This window comes from Pelophylax lessonae, assembly GCF_965119305.1.
Source record: "Pelophylax lessonae genome assembly, chromosome: 7".
Classification (NCBI taxonomy): Eukaryota; Metazoa; Chordata; class Amphibia; order Anura; family Ranidae; genus Pelophylax; species Pelophylax lessonae.
In genome coordinates this window covers 287,537,647-287,557,625 of record NC_138774.1, presented here as the reverse complement: position 1 = coordinate 287,557,625, position 19,979 = coordinate 287,537,647, and the positions used below count along the sequence as shown (strand labels likewise).

The window sequence follows — 19,979 nt, the reverse complement described above, 5'->3', positions numbered from 1 at the left end:
CAATAACGAAAAGTGAGGTGATCACCTCGGTGGGAGGGCAGCACTAGAGGCTGAAGGTCATACCGAACATTTCATCCTCACTGCAGCACGGGGCAGCAGCATTAATAAACTAGTTGTTGGGACGCTGAAGCTGCCTGCACTATACCAATCAATGACACTATGTGGCCCAGCCGTCTGCATCTTAGCAACCAGTGGTGCCGTGTGGCCCAGCCACTGGCGTCCTAGCAAACAGTGATGCTACGTGTCCCTGCTGCCAGCATCCAACCAACCAACCAATGACACTGCGGCTCAGCTGTCTGCATCCTAGCGACCAATGACACTGCACTGCACTCCACATGCATCCTAGCGAACAATAATACAGTGTGGTCGCTCAGCCGCCAGCACCCTAGCAGTTCAGGATGCTTTGCAGCCCAGCTGCCTGTATCCTATTAAACACAGATGTGTGAGGCAATTTAACTGCTTTCTACAAAGCAATGATGCTGTGCATCCCAGACACCTGCGTCCTAGCATCCAATGATGCTGTGTGGCCCAGCCACCTGTGTCCTAACAACCAATGATGCTGTGTGGCCCAGCCGCCTGCGTCCTAGCAACCAATAATGCTGTACAGTCCAGCCCCCTGCGTCCTTGCAACCAATGATGCTGTGCACCACATACACCTGCGTCCTAGCATCCAATGATGCTGTGTGGCCCAGCCACCTGTGTCCTAACAACCAATGATGCTGTGTGGCCCAGCCGCCTGCATCCTAGCAACCAATAATGCTGTACAGTCCAGCCCCCTGCGTCCTTGCAACCAATGATGCTGTGCACCCCATACACCTGCGTCCTAGCATCCAATGATGCTGTGTGGCCCAGCCACCTGTGTCCTAACAACCAATGATGCTGTGTGGCCCAGCCGCCTGCATCCTAGCAACCAATAATGCTGTACAGTCCAGCCCCCTGCGTCCTTGCAACCAATGATGCTGTGCACCCCATACACCTGCGTCCTAGCATCCAATGATGCTGTGTGGCCCAGCCGCCTGTGTCCTAGCATCCAATGATGCTGTGTGGCCCAGTCACCAGCGTCCTAGAAACCAATAATGCTGTGCAGCCCATACACCTGCATCCTAGCATCCAGTGGTGCTGTGTGGCCCAGCCGCCTGTGTTCTAGCAACCAATGATGCTGTGCACCCCAGACTCCTGCGTCCTAGAAACCAATGATGCTGTGCAGCCCAGACACCTGCATCCTAGCAACCAATGATGTTATGCAGCCCAGCCTTCTACGTCCTAGCAACCAATGATGCTGTGTGGCCCAGCTGCCTGCGTCCTAGAAACCAATGGCACTGTGTGGTCCAGCCACCTGTGTACTATCAACCAATGATGCTGTGCAGCCCAGCTGCCTGTGTCCTGTCAGCTAATGGTGCTTTGCAGCCCAGCCATCTGCATCCTAACAACCAGTGGCACTGTGCAGCCCACTTGCCAGCTTCCTAGTAACCGATGACAATGTATTCAGCCGCCACCATCCTCGAAGCCCATGGTGCTGTGTGCTTCAGCTGCCAACATCCTAGCAACCAATAAGGTACAGCCATATAGAGTTCTTTCGCTAGGGCAGTGGTGGCCCTGTGACAGCGTCATTGGTTCCAACTTCCTAGCAACTAAAGTTGATTGGAGAATGGTCACATTGGGTGGCTTCAAAAATGTGTGCCCAGGATAATTGCCACCCATCCAAAGTCTCATTTTTTGCCCCCCCAGAAATATTGAAAAGCAGATGCAATCTCCAATGGGCCTCCTTGTTACAAGCGTATTGTCTGGTGCATTGTGGGTGGGTTGCCACAGGAACAGGACAGGCTTTGGAATGGTCTTTGGGAGCGGCAAACCTGGCCACCCTAGGCGGTAATTCACCTAGACACGTTCCTGGCTTTATTTTTCACTCATTTCCATTGTAAGTCATTGTTCTGCCTTATTGAACCTCCATTGGCCAAATTTGCCGAGGAGGTGGTGGAAGAGATCTGTTAGCAAACAAAGCAAACATTCCTGTGAACAGAAGAAGCAGGTGTCTCCAACACACTAGGCAAACACGGCGAGGACGTAACTCCGGAACCCCCCCCCCCTAGATGGCCATTTATTGACACAGGCTGCTTGTGCATTGTATGGAACATTTCCTACAATCGCTGGAGCAAAAATAATATTCAGCCCTAGAAACCTGCCCTGGGAGCTGCAAACCATTGCTGATCTGGCGGAACGCACTCGGGGTGGGAAAAGCAAACTGTCCTGACACGTTACAACTCCGAATTTACCGGGGCCACAAATTATTAAGAGGCATCCAGAACTCTTACTAATTATAGATGACTAAATAGGACCCAAACAGAGCACAGTGAACAGGATGTGTTTACACCCTGCTATATGTCCTGCATGTACATTCGTTCTGTGCAAACAGGGACAAAATCAATTATTACTAGGCTATGTTCTCTCCTGGTCAAATGTTATTAATTCATAGAGTGGTTTGGGAGAATACTGCATTATGACCACTAGATGGAGATGGTGATCATAGTTTATTTCCTATCTCCAGCTCCACCTAGTGGCCATAATGCGGTATTTTCCTGATTCACACATTTGACCTGGAGAGAAAATAGCTTAATAACATTCGATTTGGCCCCCATGCACACACGTGGTTTCATTAGACAAATAGCTCATTAGATAAATAGACCCCATAGTATCTTTACATTGTCCTCCACCCTAGATCTGTATACTTACCCAGCCACATTCCCAAACTGCCAGGGGCCCTTGCTTATAGGGGTGGGCACCTAGGTATGGGACTTCCTCTATGTGAAAGTGCTTGGGCCTGAACAGCCAATCGCCAGGCCTGAGCTCTGTCATGTGCTGGTGGAGGGGGGGGGGGGCTTTATGATATTAGCCCTCCCCGTTTAAGCTCTGGTGTGAAATGACTAATCAAATTTTGGAAGGGTTCAGGATCCAGGTGGCCATGTGACCCGTGGCCGCGGAGCACCGGCCCCGCAAAAAAGGGTACCCCGAAAACTGGCGCATTAGGTCCCTGAGACTCCACATTTTTACCAGGGGTGCTTTGGGTGATTATGGGGAAGGGGTAAAAATTTGGAGTCGCTAGCATCTTTTGCTGGGGAGTTATTGTCCCAAAACCATGTGGGGGGGGGGGTGTCTGGAGCTCCGAGTCATCATCACTGGTGATGACCAACTTTGGGGGGCCGGTGCCTAACGACCGTAGGTCCCAGGGGTCCCAAATTTTTATCCTAGGTAGCTGAGGGTCTCCCCTACATGTGTCCAAGCCAATAAGTTGGCCATCATTTTTGCTGCAATGCTGACCTCCTCTCCTGTGATGTCCCCCGCAATCTCACCTGCTCACCACTAGATCAGCTCCTCTTCTGGGTTGACTAAAGACATAAACGCGTGGGGCGGAGCTGTGTGCTGAGGTCAAGTGCTGGTGTTAATTGGGGTTGACTGAAGAGCCTAAATCCACTCCAAAAGGGGCCCCATTGGTCGCCCTCCTGAAATTCTTCAATTAAAACCTGCAGGGGGAAGGGAATCATTGGCCAAACAGCGTCCAATCAGATGCAAGTAGAAGACAGTGGTGGCAGATTCATCCATCCATGCTGTTTGGCTCGGAAGGAGGAACCTGTTCGATTTTTTATTTTATTTTTTTTAAATGTGTGTGGCCAACTTTATTCTAAGTTTGTTCTTCCGTATTTCCATATCGCTACAAAGATGGCCAATATTTGTCCTTCCAGTTTTGACGGAACCACATCTCCTGTGAAAACTGAATCCCAGCTCAGGTGACGTCATTAAACACGTGAAATCTCCCTTGAGACCAACAATATTTGAGACCTGGAAGCAAATATTTAACAGAAACCTTTTTTTTTTTTTTTTTTTTTAAATAATGGAAACCCCTATCAGTCCTTGACTAAGGTGTGAAAACAAACAGTCACTCGCTATAAAAAAACAACTGTGAAAACAGAGCTTTATAAGTCTGCCTACTTAAAATTGTCCATAGGAGATTATTTAATCTTTTTTTTTTTTTTTTTTTACTTGTTAATTAATTAATAATTTAACGAACATAAACACCTATTACTTATTGATAAGGGGAAAAAAACAAACAGTCGCTTTTTTGGAAATAGAAAGATCTAGCAATCGTTTACTAAGGTGAAAAAATAAACAGGCTTTATCTTTTTTTTTTTTTTTTTTTTTTTTTTTATTCTTTTATTCGTTATCTTTGTTTATACAAATAGAAAGACCTAGCAATCCTTGACTAAGGTCAGAAAATCCGCAGTCTCTTGTTATAAAAGATTACTTTAATCATGTGTACTGAGCACTTCCACAGTATTCCTACCCAAAATGATCCACAAGCAGCTCTTTCAAAGCCTTTACCTTTTTCTTTATTATTATTTTGAATTAACTTATTTATTTTATGAACAGAAAGCCCTTTTACTCATTGATCGGGGGAAAAGACAAAAAGTTGCTTGCTACAAATTGTCCATAGGCAACACTTTCAAAGTGTTTTTTTGGTGTTTTTTATTTTGTATTTGTTAGTAATTTATTTAATGTATTTATTTTTTTAATACTTGCAATCCAATATTTATTTTTCTTAACAATTCATTTTTTTCTTTACAATTTTTTTTTTTTTTGTATATTTGTACACAGAGGTATAAAGCTTTATGACGTGGGGCAAGTGTGGTTTACACTGATAAGAACAGTTGGGAGGTGCAAGTGTGACTTACACTTATAGGAACATTTTATTTATTTTACTTATGGAAAGACAATTACTAGTACTCATTGATCAGGGGGAAAAGGCAAGCGGTCACTTGCTACAAAAGATTTTAACCATGTGTACAGGACAATATGCGTATTCTCACCCATAGGCAATGCTATAAAAGGCTTCACCTTTCTATTTTATTTGCTACTTAATATATATATATATATATATATATATATATATATATATATACATATACACACACATTATAAAGTATTTATAAAAATAAAATAAATACATTTAAAAAAAAAAAAATATATATATATATATATATATATATATATATATATATATATATAATATATATATATATATATATATACATACACACACATTATAAAATATTTATAAAAATAAAATAAATACATCTTAAAAAATTATATATATATATATATATATATATATATATATATATATATATATATATATATATATATATATATATATATATATATATATATATATAATATATTTTTTTTTTTTTTTTTTTTTAAATGTATTTATTTTATCTTTTATAAATATTTTAACCATGTGAACAGGACAATATGCATATTCCCACCCATAGGCAAAGCTTTAGATGGCTTCACCTTTTTTTTTTATTTGCTGCTCAATAGATATATATATTAATATATATATATATATATATATATATATATATATATATATATATATATATATATATATATATATATATATATATATATATATATATATAATTTTTTTAATGTATTTATTTTATTTTTTATAAATATTTTACACTTAAAGGAACATTTTATTTATTTATTTTACTTATGGAAAGACTAATACTATTACTCATTGATCAGGGGGAAAAGGCAAGCAGACACTTGCTACAAAAGATTTTAACCATGTGTACGGGACAATCTAATATTGTAAAGCGCTGCGTAAATTGCTGGCGCTATAGAAATCCAAAATAATAATAATATGCGTATTCCCACCCATAGGCAATACTTTAAAAGGCTTCACCTTTTTTTTTATTTGCTACTTTATATATATATATATATATATATACACATTATAAAATATTTATAAAAAATAAATACATTTTAAAAAATTATATATATATATATATATATATATATTTTTTTTTTTTTTTTATGTATTTTTTTTTTATAAATATTTTAACCATGTGTAATACTTTAAAAGGCTTCACCTTTTTTTTTATTTGCTACATATATATATATATATATATATATATATATATTATATATATATATATATATATATATATATATATATATATATATATATATATATACACAATCTAAAATATTTATAAAAAATAAATACATTTTAAAAATTATATATATATCAATATATATATTTTTTTAATGTATTTTTTTTTTTATAAATATTTTAACCAGGACAATACGCGTATTCCCACCCATAGGCAATGCTTTAAAATGGCTTCACCTTTTTTTTTATTTGCTACTCTATATATATATATATATATATACTTTATATATATATATATATATATATATATATATATATATATATATATATATATATACACATTATAAAATATTTATAAAAAATAAATACATTTTAAAAAATTATATATATATATATATATATATATATATATATTTTAATGTATTTTTTTTTTATAAATATTTTAACCATGTGTAATACTTTAAAAGGCTTCACCTTTTTTTTTATTTGCTACATATATATATATATATATATATATATATATATATATATATATATATATATATATATATATATATATATATATACACAATCTAAAATATTTATAAAAAATAAATACATTTTAAAAAATTATATATATATCAATATATATATTTTTTTAATGTATTTTTTTTTTTATAAATATTTTAACCATGTGTACAGGACAATACGCGTATTCCCACCCATAGGCAATGCTTTAAAATGGCTTCACCTTTTTTTTTATTTGCTACTCTATATATATATATATATATATATATATATATATATATATATGAATATATTTAAATATGTATATATATATAATTATTTTAAATGTACTTATTTTATTTTTTATAAATATTTTACAATTTTATAATAGAATGAACTAGCATTACTTGACTAAGCCGAGAAAATAAACAGTGTCTTGCTATAAAACAGGACTTTAACCATGTGTACCGAGCATTATGAGTATTCCTACCCAAAATTGTCCATAGGTAATCCTTTAAATCTCTTTAACTTTTATAAAAAAAAATAATTATTTTGTTGGGTTTTTTTTTACAAATGGAATGACCCAGCAGTCATTGACTAAGGTGAGAAGACAGTCACTTACTATAATAGAGGAGAATTCCTAGAAAGTAAATGACAGACATTAAATCAACTAGACTAAAGTATTACATAATACCGATCGGCATGCTTCAGGTAAACCCAAGGCTTTATTTTTTTCTTTACAAAAGGAACAAAGCCACCCATAATAATAGTATAATAGTAATAAAAGAAAGAGGTTAGGACTCATGAATAACCACAGTAGACTGTAATTTGCTGTATCATGGTTACTTCAATTCAACTAAATGAATCAGATGGCAGACAGGAATGAACAAACAATCTTATCCATCTTGAAAGGACTAATGAAGGCTTAACCTTTTCGCTACTAGGGCTGTTTTTGCATTATTTATTTTTTTTGCACACATTGTAGGCCTGAAGATTAGTAACCCCCCCCCCCAAACATGATATATTTTCTAAAATAGTAACCCTGCTCTAGAGGAACCCTAGGGATCCATGCAACCCTGGTTGAGAAACCCTGATCTGGAGGAACATAGGGATCCAGGGAACCCTGGTTGAGAAACCCTGCTCTAGAGGAACCCTAGGGACCCATGGAACCCTGGTTGAGAAACCCTGCTCTAGAGAAACCCTAGGGATCTATGCATCCCTGGTTGAGAAACCCTGCTGAAGAGGAACATTAGGGATCTATGGAACTCTGTTTGAGAAACCCTGCTCTAGAGGAACCCTCGGGATCTATGCAACCCTAGTTGAGAAATCCTGCTTCAGAGGAACCCAGGGATCTATGAAACCCTGGTTGAGAAACCCTACTGTAGAGGAACCTTAGGGACCCATGGAACCCTGGTTGAGAAACGTTGCTCTAGAGAAATCTAGGGATCTATGCAACCCTGGTTGAGAAACCCTGCTCTAGAGGAAACTTAGGGACCCATGGAACCCTGGTTGAGAAACCCAGCTCTAGAGAAACCCTAGGGATCTATGCAACCCTGGTTGAGAAACCCAGCTCTAGAGAAACCCTAGGGATCTATGCAACCCTGGTTGAGAAACCCTGCTGTAGAGCTGTAGAGGAACCTTAAGGACCCATGGAACCCTGGTTGAGAAACTCTGCTCTAGAGAAACCCTAGGGATCTATGAAATCCTGGTTGAGAAACCCTGCTCTAGAGGAACCCTGAGGATCTATGGAACCCTGGTTGAGAAACCCTGCTCTAGAGGAACCCTAGGGATCTATGCAACCCTGGTTGAAAAATCCTGCTTCAGAGGAACCCTAGGGATCTATGAAACCCTGGTTGAGAAACCCTGCTCTAGAGGAACCCTAGGGATCTATGAAACCCTGGTTGAGAAACCCTACTGTAGAGGAACCTTAGGGACCCATGGAACCCTGGTTGAGAAACGTTGTTCTAGAGAAACCCTAGGGATCTATGCAACCCTGGTTGAGAAACCCTGCTCTAGAGGAACACTAGGGATCTATCAAAAGACAAGAGGGATTCCCCCAGGGTTTTTTGTTAGCAGCGTTGTATTAAATCAGACTGGTATTGATATAAAACATATTTTTTTATATGGCTTAATGCCATATAAAAATTCGATTCTGGTTACAGAAATAAAGAATCATCCAACAGTTAAGAAAATAAATGCATGGTAGCCACAATGGAGCTACCAGACAATAGAATACGCTGACACATTTCGAACTATTACAGTCATGGTCTTCTTCAGGGGTTTTTGAAATCAACAACTTCCAACCAGAAATATCGATCCAGACAATTCCCCATGGAGTTCCCCCGATTCGCACGGCGTCCACGGAAAAAAGGCCTTATAAAAAAAAAAGGCTTGTGGGGATCACAGTTGTGGTATGTGGGGAAAGGAGAGAGGTCCAATACGGAAAGGCACTCCCCACAGGTTGGAAAAGGTCGTGTTTGTTATAACAGCCTTGGAGAGGTCCTGCTCTCACCACGGTGCCCGGGATGTACTAAGGATCTATGAAACCCTGGTTGAGAAACCCTGCTGTAGAGGAACCTTAGGGATCCATTGAGCCCTGGTTGAGAAACCCTGCTCTAGGGAGACCTAGGAATCTATGCAACCCTGGTTGAGAAACCCTGCTCTAGAGGAACCCTAGGGATCGAAGGAACCGTGGTTTAGAAACCTTGCTCTAGAGGAACCCTAGGGATCTATGCAAACCTGGTTGAGAAACCCTGCTTCAAAGAAAACCTAGGGATCTATGAAACCCTGGTTGAGAAACCCTGCTCTAGAGAAACCCTAGGGATCTATGCAACCCTGGTTGAGAAACCCTGCTCTAGAGGAACCCTAGGGATCCATGGAACCCTGGTTGAGATACCCTGCTTCAAAGGAAACCTAGGGATCTATGAAACCCTGGTTGAGAAACCCTGCTCTTGAGGAACCCTACAGATCTATGAAACCCTGGTTGGGAAACCCTGCTGTAGAGGAACATTAGGGGTCCATTGAGCCCTGGTTGAGAAACCCTGCTCTAGGGAAACCTGGGGATCTATGCAACCCTGGTTGAGAAACCCTGCTCTAGAGGAACCCTAGGGATCCATGGAACCCTGGTTATGAAACCCTGCTCTAGAGGAACCCTAGGGATCTATGCAACCCTGGTTGAGAAACCCTGCTTCAAAGGAAACCTAGGGATCTATGAAACCCTGGTTTAGAAACCCTGCTCTAGAGAAACCCTAGGGATCTATGCAACCCTGGTTTAGAAAGCCTGCTCTGGAGGAACCCTAGGGGTCCATGGGACCCTGGTTGAGAAACCCTGCTCTAGAGGAAACCTAGGGATCCATGGAACCCTGGTTGAGAAACCCTGGTCTAGAGTAAACCTATAAACCTATGGATCCATGGAACCCTGGTTGAGAAACCATGCTCTAGAGCAGGCATGTCCAACCTGCGGCCCGGGGGCCGCATGCAGCCCGGGGGCCGCATGCAGCCCGGAACCGCAGGCAATGCGGCCCACTGCCCCCTGACAATTTTCTTTTTTTGCTGGGGAGGAAGGAATTTGAGTCGGGGGCACGGCCACAGTGGCTTCATACTAACTGTAGGCAGAGGCTGCCTCGGAGGGGATCATCCACTAAATGTGTTAAATTAGTGCTGGGGGGGCAGCAGCACGGGAAGGGCGCAGCTGCGTTTTATTACTTATATACCTTAACTATAGTATATATTTTATATGCGGCCCAAGAAAATTTCTCTACACTCAATATGGCCCAGAGAAGCCAAAAGTTTGGACACCCATGCTCTAGAGGAACTATAGGGATCCACTGAACCCTAGTTCAGAAACTCTGCTCTAGAGGAACCTTAGGGATCCATGGAATTCTGGTTGAGAAAGGCTGGTCTAGTTGCTCAAATAGACTTGTATGTTTAAAAGAACTTTATCTGTAAAGTCCTATCCAGATTGTTTTTACTAAAATGCCACAGAGAAAGCTGAAAACTACAAAATGTTTCTGTATTACTTGTTGGGTTTGTCATGACATATCTCCATTGATGTTCTAGATTGCAGATTCGATACTTGAAAACACGCGGCTACTGTTGGCTATTGACAACACCAAACTAGCCATAGATGACTTCCAGGAAAAGTGAGTATCAGAGGGGAGGGGGGTTCAATCAATCCGTATATTGAATGAACTGTAGTTATGAAGACATCTTGTTGTCATAAGTCCCTCACAATTTAACAGTTTGCCCAGTACATTTTTATTTTATCCAAAAGCCCCCAAAAAAACAGGTTCCAGGAAGCTATATACACTATATCACCAAAAGTATTGGGACGCCTGCCTTTACACGCTTATAACTTTATTTGGCATCCCAGTCTTAGTTCATAGGGTTCAATATTGAGTTGGCCCACCCTTTGCAGCTATAACATCTTCAACTCTTCTGTGAAGGCTGTCTGCAAAGTTTATGAGTGTGTCTATGTGTAAGATTCTGGTACCTCCGGTACCCTTAATCACCACTTTCTCTGTAATGCGTCCCACCTTTCTCTTCAGGTGGTACGCATATACCTTTAAGAACGATGATGTCACTGCTGAGCGCCGCAGAGCGGCTATTTCAACCGCCGGCGGTCTCACTCACATTGTTCGTTCAACCTGCCTTGTTATCCACATGCTTTCAAGCCTGTCTCTCGATCGGAACCTCCAGCTATTCCCTTTACCTGGAGCAGACCGGAACCTCGCTACTGATCCCTGTATCTCGCTACCGGATCATTCCTTATCTACTGGACCTCTCTAAACTACTAACATTACAAGTGATAAGTACCCCGCAGGGGAACCCTCCATAACCTTATTGCACTATCTACCTATGCACATTAAGGACTGTTACTACCTATCTATACTATCCTATCATCTGCACTGTTACATAGATTGCTAGCTCTTGAGCCTACTACCATCTATCATCTGCACTGCTGCATAGATTGCTAGCTCTCCTGTCTACTACTATCTATCCTTGCACTGGGTTAGTCTATCCTGTATTTGTCATCTGCTGTCCTCACCACCTGTTAGCATACTCGATACTAACCTATCTGCATTCCTAAAAACCATCTTGAACTCTCCTATACAAACCTATCAAGTGATTACCATCCTTGTCACTGTTCACACCTGTCCCTTCAGCACATCACCTTCATACTATCATATACATCCTATCACTCCAGGAACATCTCATTGAGTGTGTATATATCTGTATGTTGAAGCTGACAGGCCCACGGTGATGAGTCCTGGAGAGTTGGATCTGGTATTCAACACATCTCTACATGACTACTGAGTGGAGATTTTGCAGCTGCAAATCCAGCCTATACTAAAAACGCAGGAGCGTTACACTATGGGAATGTTTGACCATTCTTCCAGAAGCGCATAATTCATCCCAAAGGTGTTCTATCGGGTTGAGGTCAGGACTCTGTGAAGGCCAGTCAAGTTCCTCCACCCCAAAATTTCTCATCTATGTCTTTATAGACCTTGCTTTGTACACTGGTCCAAATCATTTTGCTCATTCACTGCTTGTCCATATTCTGATGATCACAGTTTCCTGTCAAGACATAACTGACAACTTCTAAAGGTACAGGCCCTAGCCCTATCTTCACTACTCATTGAGTTATTGTCCTAGACAAGGGGTCTCCAAACTTTCCAAACAAACGGCCAGTTTATTGTCCTTCAGACTTTCAGGGGGCCAGACTGTGTCAACTATGAGTTACAATGCCCGGGGAGTAAACAATGCCCCATAGTTTGCATTAGGGTAAATAATAGTGCTCTATAATTGGCATCCGTGGGAGGAATAGTGCCTCATTGTTGGTGTCAGTGAGAGAAATAGTGGCTCATTGTTGATGTCGGTAGGGGAATAGTGCCTTGTTTTAGAGACAGGAATAGTGCCTCAAGGGGCCAGATAAAGACAGGAAAAGGACTCCTGGACCGATGTGGCCCTTTGCTTGCCTTTATCCAGCCCTTGGGGCACTATTCCTCTTACTGACACCAACAACAGGGCATTATTCCTCCCACTGACACCGATTATGGGGCACTATTCCTCTCACTGAAACTAATGATGGGTACTATTCCTTCTACTAACACCAACAACAGGACACTATTCTTTCCACTGACACCAATTATGGGGCACTATTCTTCCCACTGACACCAGTTATGGGGAACTATTCTTCCCACTGACACCAATGATGGGGCACTATTCCTCCCACTGACACCAATGATGGGACACTATTCCTCCCACTGACACCAATGATGGGGCACTATTCCTCCCACTGATATCAATGATGGAAAACTATTCCCCTCACTGACCCCAATGATGGGGCACTATTCCTCCCACTGATACCAGTGATGGGACACTATATCTACCAATGATGAGGCACTAGTCCTCCCACTGATGCCAATGATGGGATACTATTCCTCCCACTGATACCAATGATGGGGAACCATTCCTCTCACTGACACCAATGATGGGGCACCATTCCTCCTACTGATACCAATGATGGGGCACTATTCCTCCCACTAACACCAATGATGGGGCACTATTCCTCCCACTGATACCAATGATGGGGCACTATTCCTCCCACTGATACCAATGATGGGACACTATTCCTCCCACTGATACCAATGATGGGACACTATTCCTCCCACTGATACCAATGATGGGGCACTATTCCTCCCACTGATACCAATGATGGGACACTATTCCTCCAACTGACACCAATGATGGGGCACTATTCCTCCCACTGATACCAATGATGGGACACTATTCCTCCCACTGATACCAATGATGGGGAACTATTCCTCTCACTGACACCAATGATGGGACACTATTCCTCCCACTGATACCAATGATTGGGCACTATCACTCCCACTGACAACAATAATGGGGCACTATTCCTCCCACTGATACCAATGATGGGGCACTATTCCTCCCACTGATACCAATGATGGGGCAATATTTCTCCCACTGATACCAATGATGGGACACTATTCCTCCTGATAATACCAATGATGAGGAACTGCTCCTTCCACTGACACTAATGATGGGGCACTATTCCTCCCACTGATACCAATGATGGGACACTATTACTCTCACTGATACCAATGATTGGGCACTATCACTCCCACTGAAACAATAATGGGGCACTATTTCTTCTCCCACTGACGCCAGGACATTTTTTACTCCCAAAAAATCTAAAGGACAGTAAACTGGCCCTTTGTTTTGAAATTCGGAGACCCCTAGTCTAAGTGGTTAAGCAATGGCCAGAATGAGAATACCCATGGTCAACATTGGCAGCTCTATTATTATTTCTCATACAGATTTCCTTTAATAGTAAAGGAGCAGGTTTTTAACATTGCCTTTACAAAATACACTAAAACCTCTACAACTGGATAAATAAAATAAATGCTTTTCTTCGATAAAAGCTCAAGCTTTTAAGCTTCTTTTAATAGAAGTGTCGTGTTTAGCCACATCAAGCCAAACAAGCAATAAAGTAAGTAGACTTGCTTTATTAAGGTAAATTCCACTTAATCCCAAGAGGTATGCCTTGAAGTAAGCATAATCTGTACTGTTATGCATTGTTACCTGCCCAGTGAATGAAAATATTTTTTATCTGATAAGGTTGGGCACGGAATCTGCACTGCGCCAGTCTGTGGAAAGAGACGCCAATGCTTTACAGAAAGCTAAGGAAACAAATGAAGTCCTCAACGAAAGCCTGAGAGCTGATCTCGACAGCCTACAGAATGAGCTGTCGACCTTAAAGGCTGACCATGAGCAGGTACTATTAATAAGTAACCTTTTAATATAATACGTTACCTTCTTCAATGATTAACCTTGCTATAGAACCTCCAAATGACATATTTTTGAGTCATGAATCAAGAAAGACTTGAAAGCTAAAATGGTGCATTTGTTGATAAAGAATTCAATTATAGTAATAGTTCCTATTCATGGTTCAAAAGACATTTTTTTTTCCTGGTAATTTAGAAAAGATATTAGTAGCGGGCCAATTGTCGGCCAACATTTTCTTTCTGTTTACACAAGAGCCAGACAGTATTGTTTTTTAAAGGTCTTGGTCCAATAAGCTTAAAGGCTACATGTAGGTTGAGGTAGCCAGACTCAGAGCTTGGTGTAAGCCTATTTGGTAACAAATTGGGCCAAAACTGGTCATCCCAGACATGCTATTACTGGACACAGTGCCCATATGATGACCTATGAAGAACCTCATTCAACTGCATTGACCATCTTGGTTTTATGCTATATCTATAGACCTTAAAAGTCAGGGGAGCCTATACCCAACAAAATTATTAAATAATCTGCTGATTTTTTCACTTAGGTTGAGTCCGGGAAGCTTAAAGGCTATATGCAGGTTGAGTCAGTCAAACTCAGAACTGGGTTTATGCTTATTCTGAACCAGATAAGCCAAATCTGTCCACCCCAGACATGGCCATCAGTGGACAGTGGGAGTGGCCATATGATGACAAGTGAAGAACCTCATTTACCTGCCTTGCTTGTCTTGGCTCTATGAAATGTTTTTAGGCCTTGCAAGTCAAGAGGGCCTATACCCAACAAAATTATAAAATAATCTGAAGACTTTTTTCACTTGGGTTGAGTGATGTTGAATTTCGGGCTCAATAACAATAAAACATTTTTGCGCTTGTCTAAAGGGAACAACACTGATCAGTTCGATTTTCAATTGGTTTCAGTTGCTGAATTTGTTGCTGAACATATTAACATGTAGTAAAATCCCTGAAGGTGCTAATGTGAATACTGGGCCCTCCTGTCTAGAGGTAACAGTTACACACTTGCCCCGAAGTGTTGACCTACCAATCAGTAGCGACCAATAAATGGACCTCCACTGTGTCCAGAGGCAGACTGGCAACTTTCAGCCAAGGGGGCAAGTACAAACTAGAGGCCCATGGTGCAGTGACTCGGCACCCCTCCCGTACCCCCCCTCTTCCCGCCCTCCTTCTAACTCCCATTCCAGGCTGAAGACCTTCTCCTGGTACACTCTACTCACCCCCAGGATGAATCCGGGTTCCCAACCTTGCCAGCAGGGGGCTGTTGGGGGGAGCTGGGACAGCTCGGTTGGGGCTGGCCAAGGGAGAAGAGTCTAAAGTAGGGCATGGAACCAGCCTCTGCTCAGATACAGTTTACACCATCCATGCTGGGGGGGAGGCCTGCGCTCTGTCCTTGTCTTCCTCCTGCACTCAGTAGGTCAGTGGCAGAGACTATTTACTTCTCTTCACCAGGAATCCTTTAGGAATGTCTGTGGCAGAAGCGGTGCAGTCATTTTACAAGACATCAGAGCAGCCCAGGGGGCAATTTCCCCCCTGCCCCCTGGCCCAGTCCTCCCCTGACTGTGTCCATATTTGCTCGATGAGAAATCTTATTTGGATAATTATTTTTGGGGAGCCAGGGTTAGGCAATACAGGATATCCAGGATACCCATTGAAAAAGGTTCCTTCCATGTGCAAGCACAATTGGAGGTAAAATTACTTCAGTCTTTCCCACAGACTAGTATGGTTGTCCTTTAAACCAAGACTGGCAACATTTAATTGTGCAATACTTGATTGCAAAGCAAGCAATTTAGGTTTCCTGTAGGGTCTACAGGTGCCATCTTATACCCAGCTCCTTGGGACTATCACCACAGTGGAATTTCCTCTGCAGATGCTCATAACTAGCAGCCATCTTTCTACTCCTCTCCTCACCACCTGGAGTCACCTTCCAGAGTGGCAGTATAAACTTATGGACCCAGACAATTCTTTTAGCAGAAGTCCTCCCCAGGCAGCAGGCCTGGGAGGTCAAGATACACAGCACACATCCTGTGAAGCCTGTGGCCTAATGTCCCTAATATATTCATGCAGTCACATACACATGCACTAGAGCAAACCTGAGTGGAAGGCACTATTAGGTTTTGAACTGTCAAAGAAGATTGAAAGAAGCAAAGAAAGCTAACCCAAACATAGGCAAAAGGCCACCGGGTTCACCTTACTGAGGATGCAAAAAGGCCCAACAAAACGGGGTGCCAGTTTTGGAGTGGGCACCCTGAGGTGGAGATTACGGGTCGACAACCACACCCTCTCCCCGACCTGGTACGAAGGAGTAGATAAACATCTCTCGTCTGCCTGGAGCTTCTGACGTTGTGCCAAGACCCGTAAAGACTCTTGAATCTGCACCCAAGAGGAATGGAAGGCATGAAGATGAACCTCCACAGCTGGGATGTCCTGTGGCGAGAACGACATGGGCAACACAGCAGGTTGGAAGCCATAATTGGCCATGAATGGAGACATTCTGGAAGACGAGTTGATGGCAGAGTTCCTGGCAAACTCAGCTCAGGGTAGCAGATCAACCCAATTGTCCTAATAGTCAGAGATATAGCAGCAGGGAAATTGCTCCAGAGCTTGGTTGGAATGCTCAGCGGTGCCATTGGACTGAGGATGGTAGGCCGAAGAGAAGGAGAGCCGAATACCCAACTGGGAGCAAAAGGGGTCGAGTCCAGAATTGGGTAGTCTGCCGATGCCGGGTCGTCTGTCGATGTGGGGTCGAGAGCCAGGAGAGTCGTCAATCAAGCCTGGTCATGCACGGGGAACAGAAGACTGCTAGCTGAGATGCACCTTGGAGCACAAACGCTAGGGCGAGGACTGCAACCCATCAGGTGATTGATATAGTCAGGTGTGCAACATCATCACTGTGCGACACCCAGGCAGCAGGCAAGCGATGATGCAATCAGAGTTTAGAAGAGGCAGCAGTCTGCACATGACCAAGATGGCTGCCAACAGGAGGGCAAAGTAAGACCTTGTCAATGACTGAACCTCAGCAGCTCTACCAGGGGCCTTCAAAAAAAGTGATGGCCTCCCCTGGAGATCCAGGTGGAATCAACCAGAAAAACATCTTAAGAGTCCATAATCTGAACTCAGGAAAACAGAATATAAAACTTATCCATTCCATCGGGTTTTGGAGGTCCGACAATCCCCCTTTAAAAACTTAATATAGGGCTCTCTCTAACAAAACTCCTGGAAAGTGTTCTATGTCAAGGAGGGACTTAAAACACACATGCAGGTTTTTTTTTTTTTAGTATAGAGTTCTTTAGGAGGATTTTTCATTGTTCATCCAAACCCTCATGAAGGGGAATTGGTTGTTCCCCGAAGCATGTTGGCTACCTTTTTATCTTCCATTTGTCTCAGTTCTATCAGCAATAAATTATTATGAACTCTTAAAGTAGAACTTTGGGCAAAACTTATTTTTTATTTTTTTTATTTTAGAAAGTGTAAGGAGGGGTTAAAACCCTTGTCAGTCTTATTTGCCATCTGTGTCCTATTGGGGAGATATACCCTCACTCCCTGTCCTATAGCCAAAACAGGAAGTGAGAGGATATCCCTGCAAGTTAGGGGAATCCCTTGGGGCTCTTTTTGTTGATTCTACAGGAAACAGGGACTGGGGGAATGGTTAATGTCACTGTTATAGTTAAAGTGGAGTTCCGGCCTATTTTTCAACTTTAGTGATTCCTGGAGTGCTCGCTATGCTAGTCAGCAATTTTCAATTTTTTTCGGGGGCCCCTACCTTATTTTCAGGGTATTTTTGATTGTACTTCCTCCTTCTCCCCCCTCTGTGGCCACGGCCACCGACATCACTTCCCCCTTTGCATTGCATCCTGGGAGCTGTTTGCCATCACTCCCAGGAGGCTGGAATCAGGAAGAACTCCCAGAACACTCCCTGGAATCAGGAAGAAGGACACAGCAGATTACACTGCGGCTTCAGATGCCCACATCCAAGATGGCCCCGCCCAGACAGCATTTTTAAAAGTAAGATTTTGACTAAAATCCAATACTGTACACCTTGTAAGTATGAGAATAGCGGTTCTGAAAAGGGCAATGGATTCGTAATATAGGGGTATTTTTAGTTCAAAAAGGTATTTGAGGCCGGAACTCCGCTTTAACTATCATTACAATCTCTTTACAAACTAATGCTCATAAATGAAGCCACCCTAGAGCCCCCATTAAAACTGCTGAAGCCACCTTTGATGTTCCTCTCGCCAAAGCTCAATGTCCTCAGATGCCTCATATTTGTCTTAGCCGCACTCATTACAATGCAACATTCACAGAGCCAAATGATAATTCAAATTTATTTAGGATATTAGTGTAATAATCTATTCAATCTTTCATACAGGAACTTGCAGCTGTCAAACAGACAATGGCTCATGCGAAGGTAGACGTGGCCGTGGATGCTGCTCAGGGACCTGACTTACAGACCATATTGTCAGAAATTCGTGCACAATACGAAGACATCATGAGGAAAAACAAGGAGGATGCAGATGCCCTATTCCAGACACAGGTACAACCCATACAGTACTAAAGCCCGAGGCAATAACACTGGATAATGATGTTGGATTTAATAGTGATGGATCTTCTTTAAAGTAAATATGTCTACCACGCTATTCTACCGACACTGTACTATAGGCTGAGACAATAACACTAAATAATATTAGACATGCAGTAATGATGATGGTGAATTTTCTTTGAAGTGAACCTGTGAACCATTTTCAACCTATAACCACTTAAGCCCCGGAAGATTTTTTACCTTTCCTGACCAGGGGGTATTTTGCGATTCGGCACTGCGTGACTTTAATGGACAATTGCGCGGTCGTACGACGCTGTACCCAAATGAAATTGACGTCCTGTTTTCCCCACAAACAGAGCTTTCTTTTGGTGGTATTTGATCACCTGTGCGATTTTTTGATCATGCGCTATATACAAAGAAAAAGAGCGACAATTTTGCAAAAATATCAATATTTTTCACATTTTTTTTTTTTAATTCCCCCCCCCCCCCAAAAAAAAATTAAAAATCAAAATTTTTAACATTTTAGGCCAATTTGTTTTCTGCTACATATGTTTAGTAAAAAAAATCGCAATAAGCGTATTTTGATTGGTTTGCGCAAAAGTTATTGCGTTTACTAACTAAGGGAAAGATTGTCATTTTTATTGTTTTTTTTAACAAGTAATGGCGGGCGATCTGCGATTTTTTTTTGCGGGACTGCGACATTGAGGCGGACAGATCGGACCCTTGACTGACATTTTTGACACTTTTGGGGGTACCAGTGACATTACTACAGTAATCAGTGCTATACATATGCACTGTTACTGTAAAAATGACACTGGCAGGGAAGGGGTTAACTTTATTGGAGAAGGAGGGGTTAAGTGTGTCCCTAGGGGCGTGCTTCTAACTGTTATGGGATGCGGCTGTTTGTGTAACTACAGAGATATACGATCCTGCATAGCAGGACCGTATGATCTCTGCACTTACACAGGGGAAAATGACAGGCGGCTTTGTTTACATTAGCCGCCTGCCTTTCTCCCTCTGTAACGGACGATCGCGAGTGACCGGCGGACATCGGGTCCTCCGGTCACACACGCGGGGATCACAGTGAGCGAGCGGGGGCTGGATCACGCCCCTGGCGGCGCGCGCTCGCCCCCTATTGGCTCGCAGGCGAGTGACGTACCCATACGTCACTTTGCCT

General features: G+C 42.1%; 1 protein-coding gene across 2 annotated transcripts in view; it reads left to right on the top strand.

Moving 5' to 3' along the window:
- LOC309560335 (keratin, type I cytoskeletal 18-like) overlaps positions 1-19,979 on the top strand; it is a 61,604-nt gene that overhangs the window by 27,154 nt on the left and 14,471 nt on the right. For both annotated transcript variants that reach the window (XM_082263959.1, XM_082263958.1), the window contains exons 3-5: positions 10,499-10,581; positions 14,087-14,243; positions 18,632-18,796. In XM_082263959.1, coding sequence (XP_082120085.1) covers positions 10,499-10,581; positions 14,087-14,243; positions 18,632-18,796 — 405 coding nt within the window. The remainder of the gene's footprint in view (positions 1-10,498; positions 10,582-14,086; positions 14,244-18,631; positions 18,797-19,979) is intronic.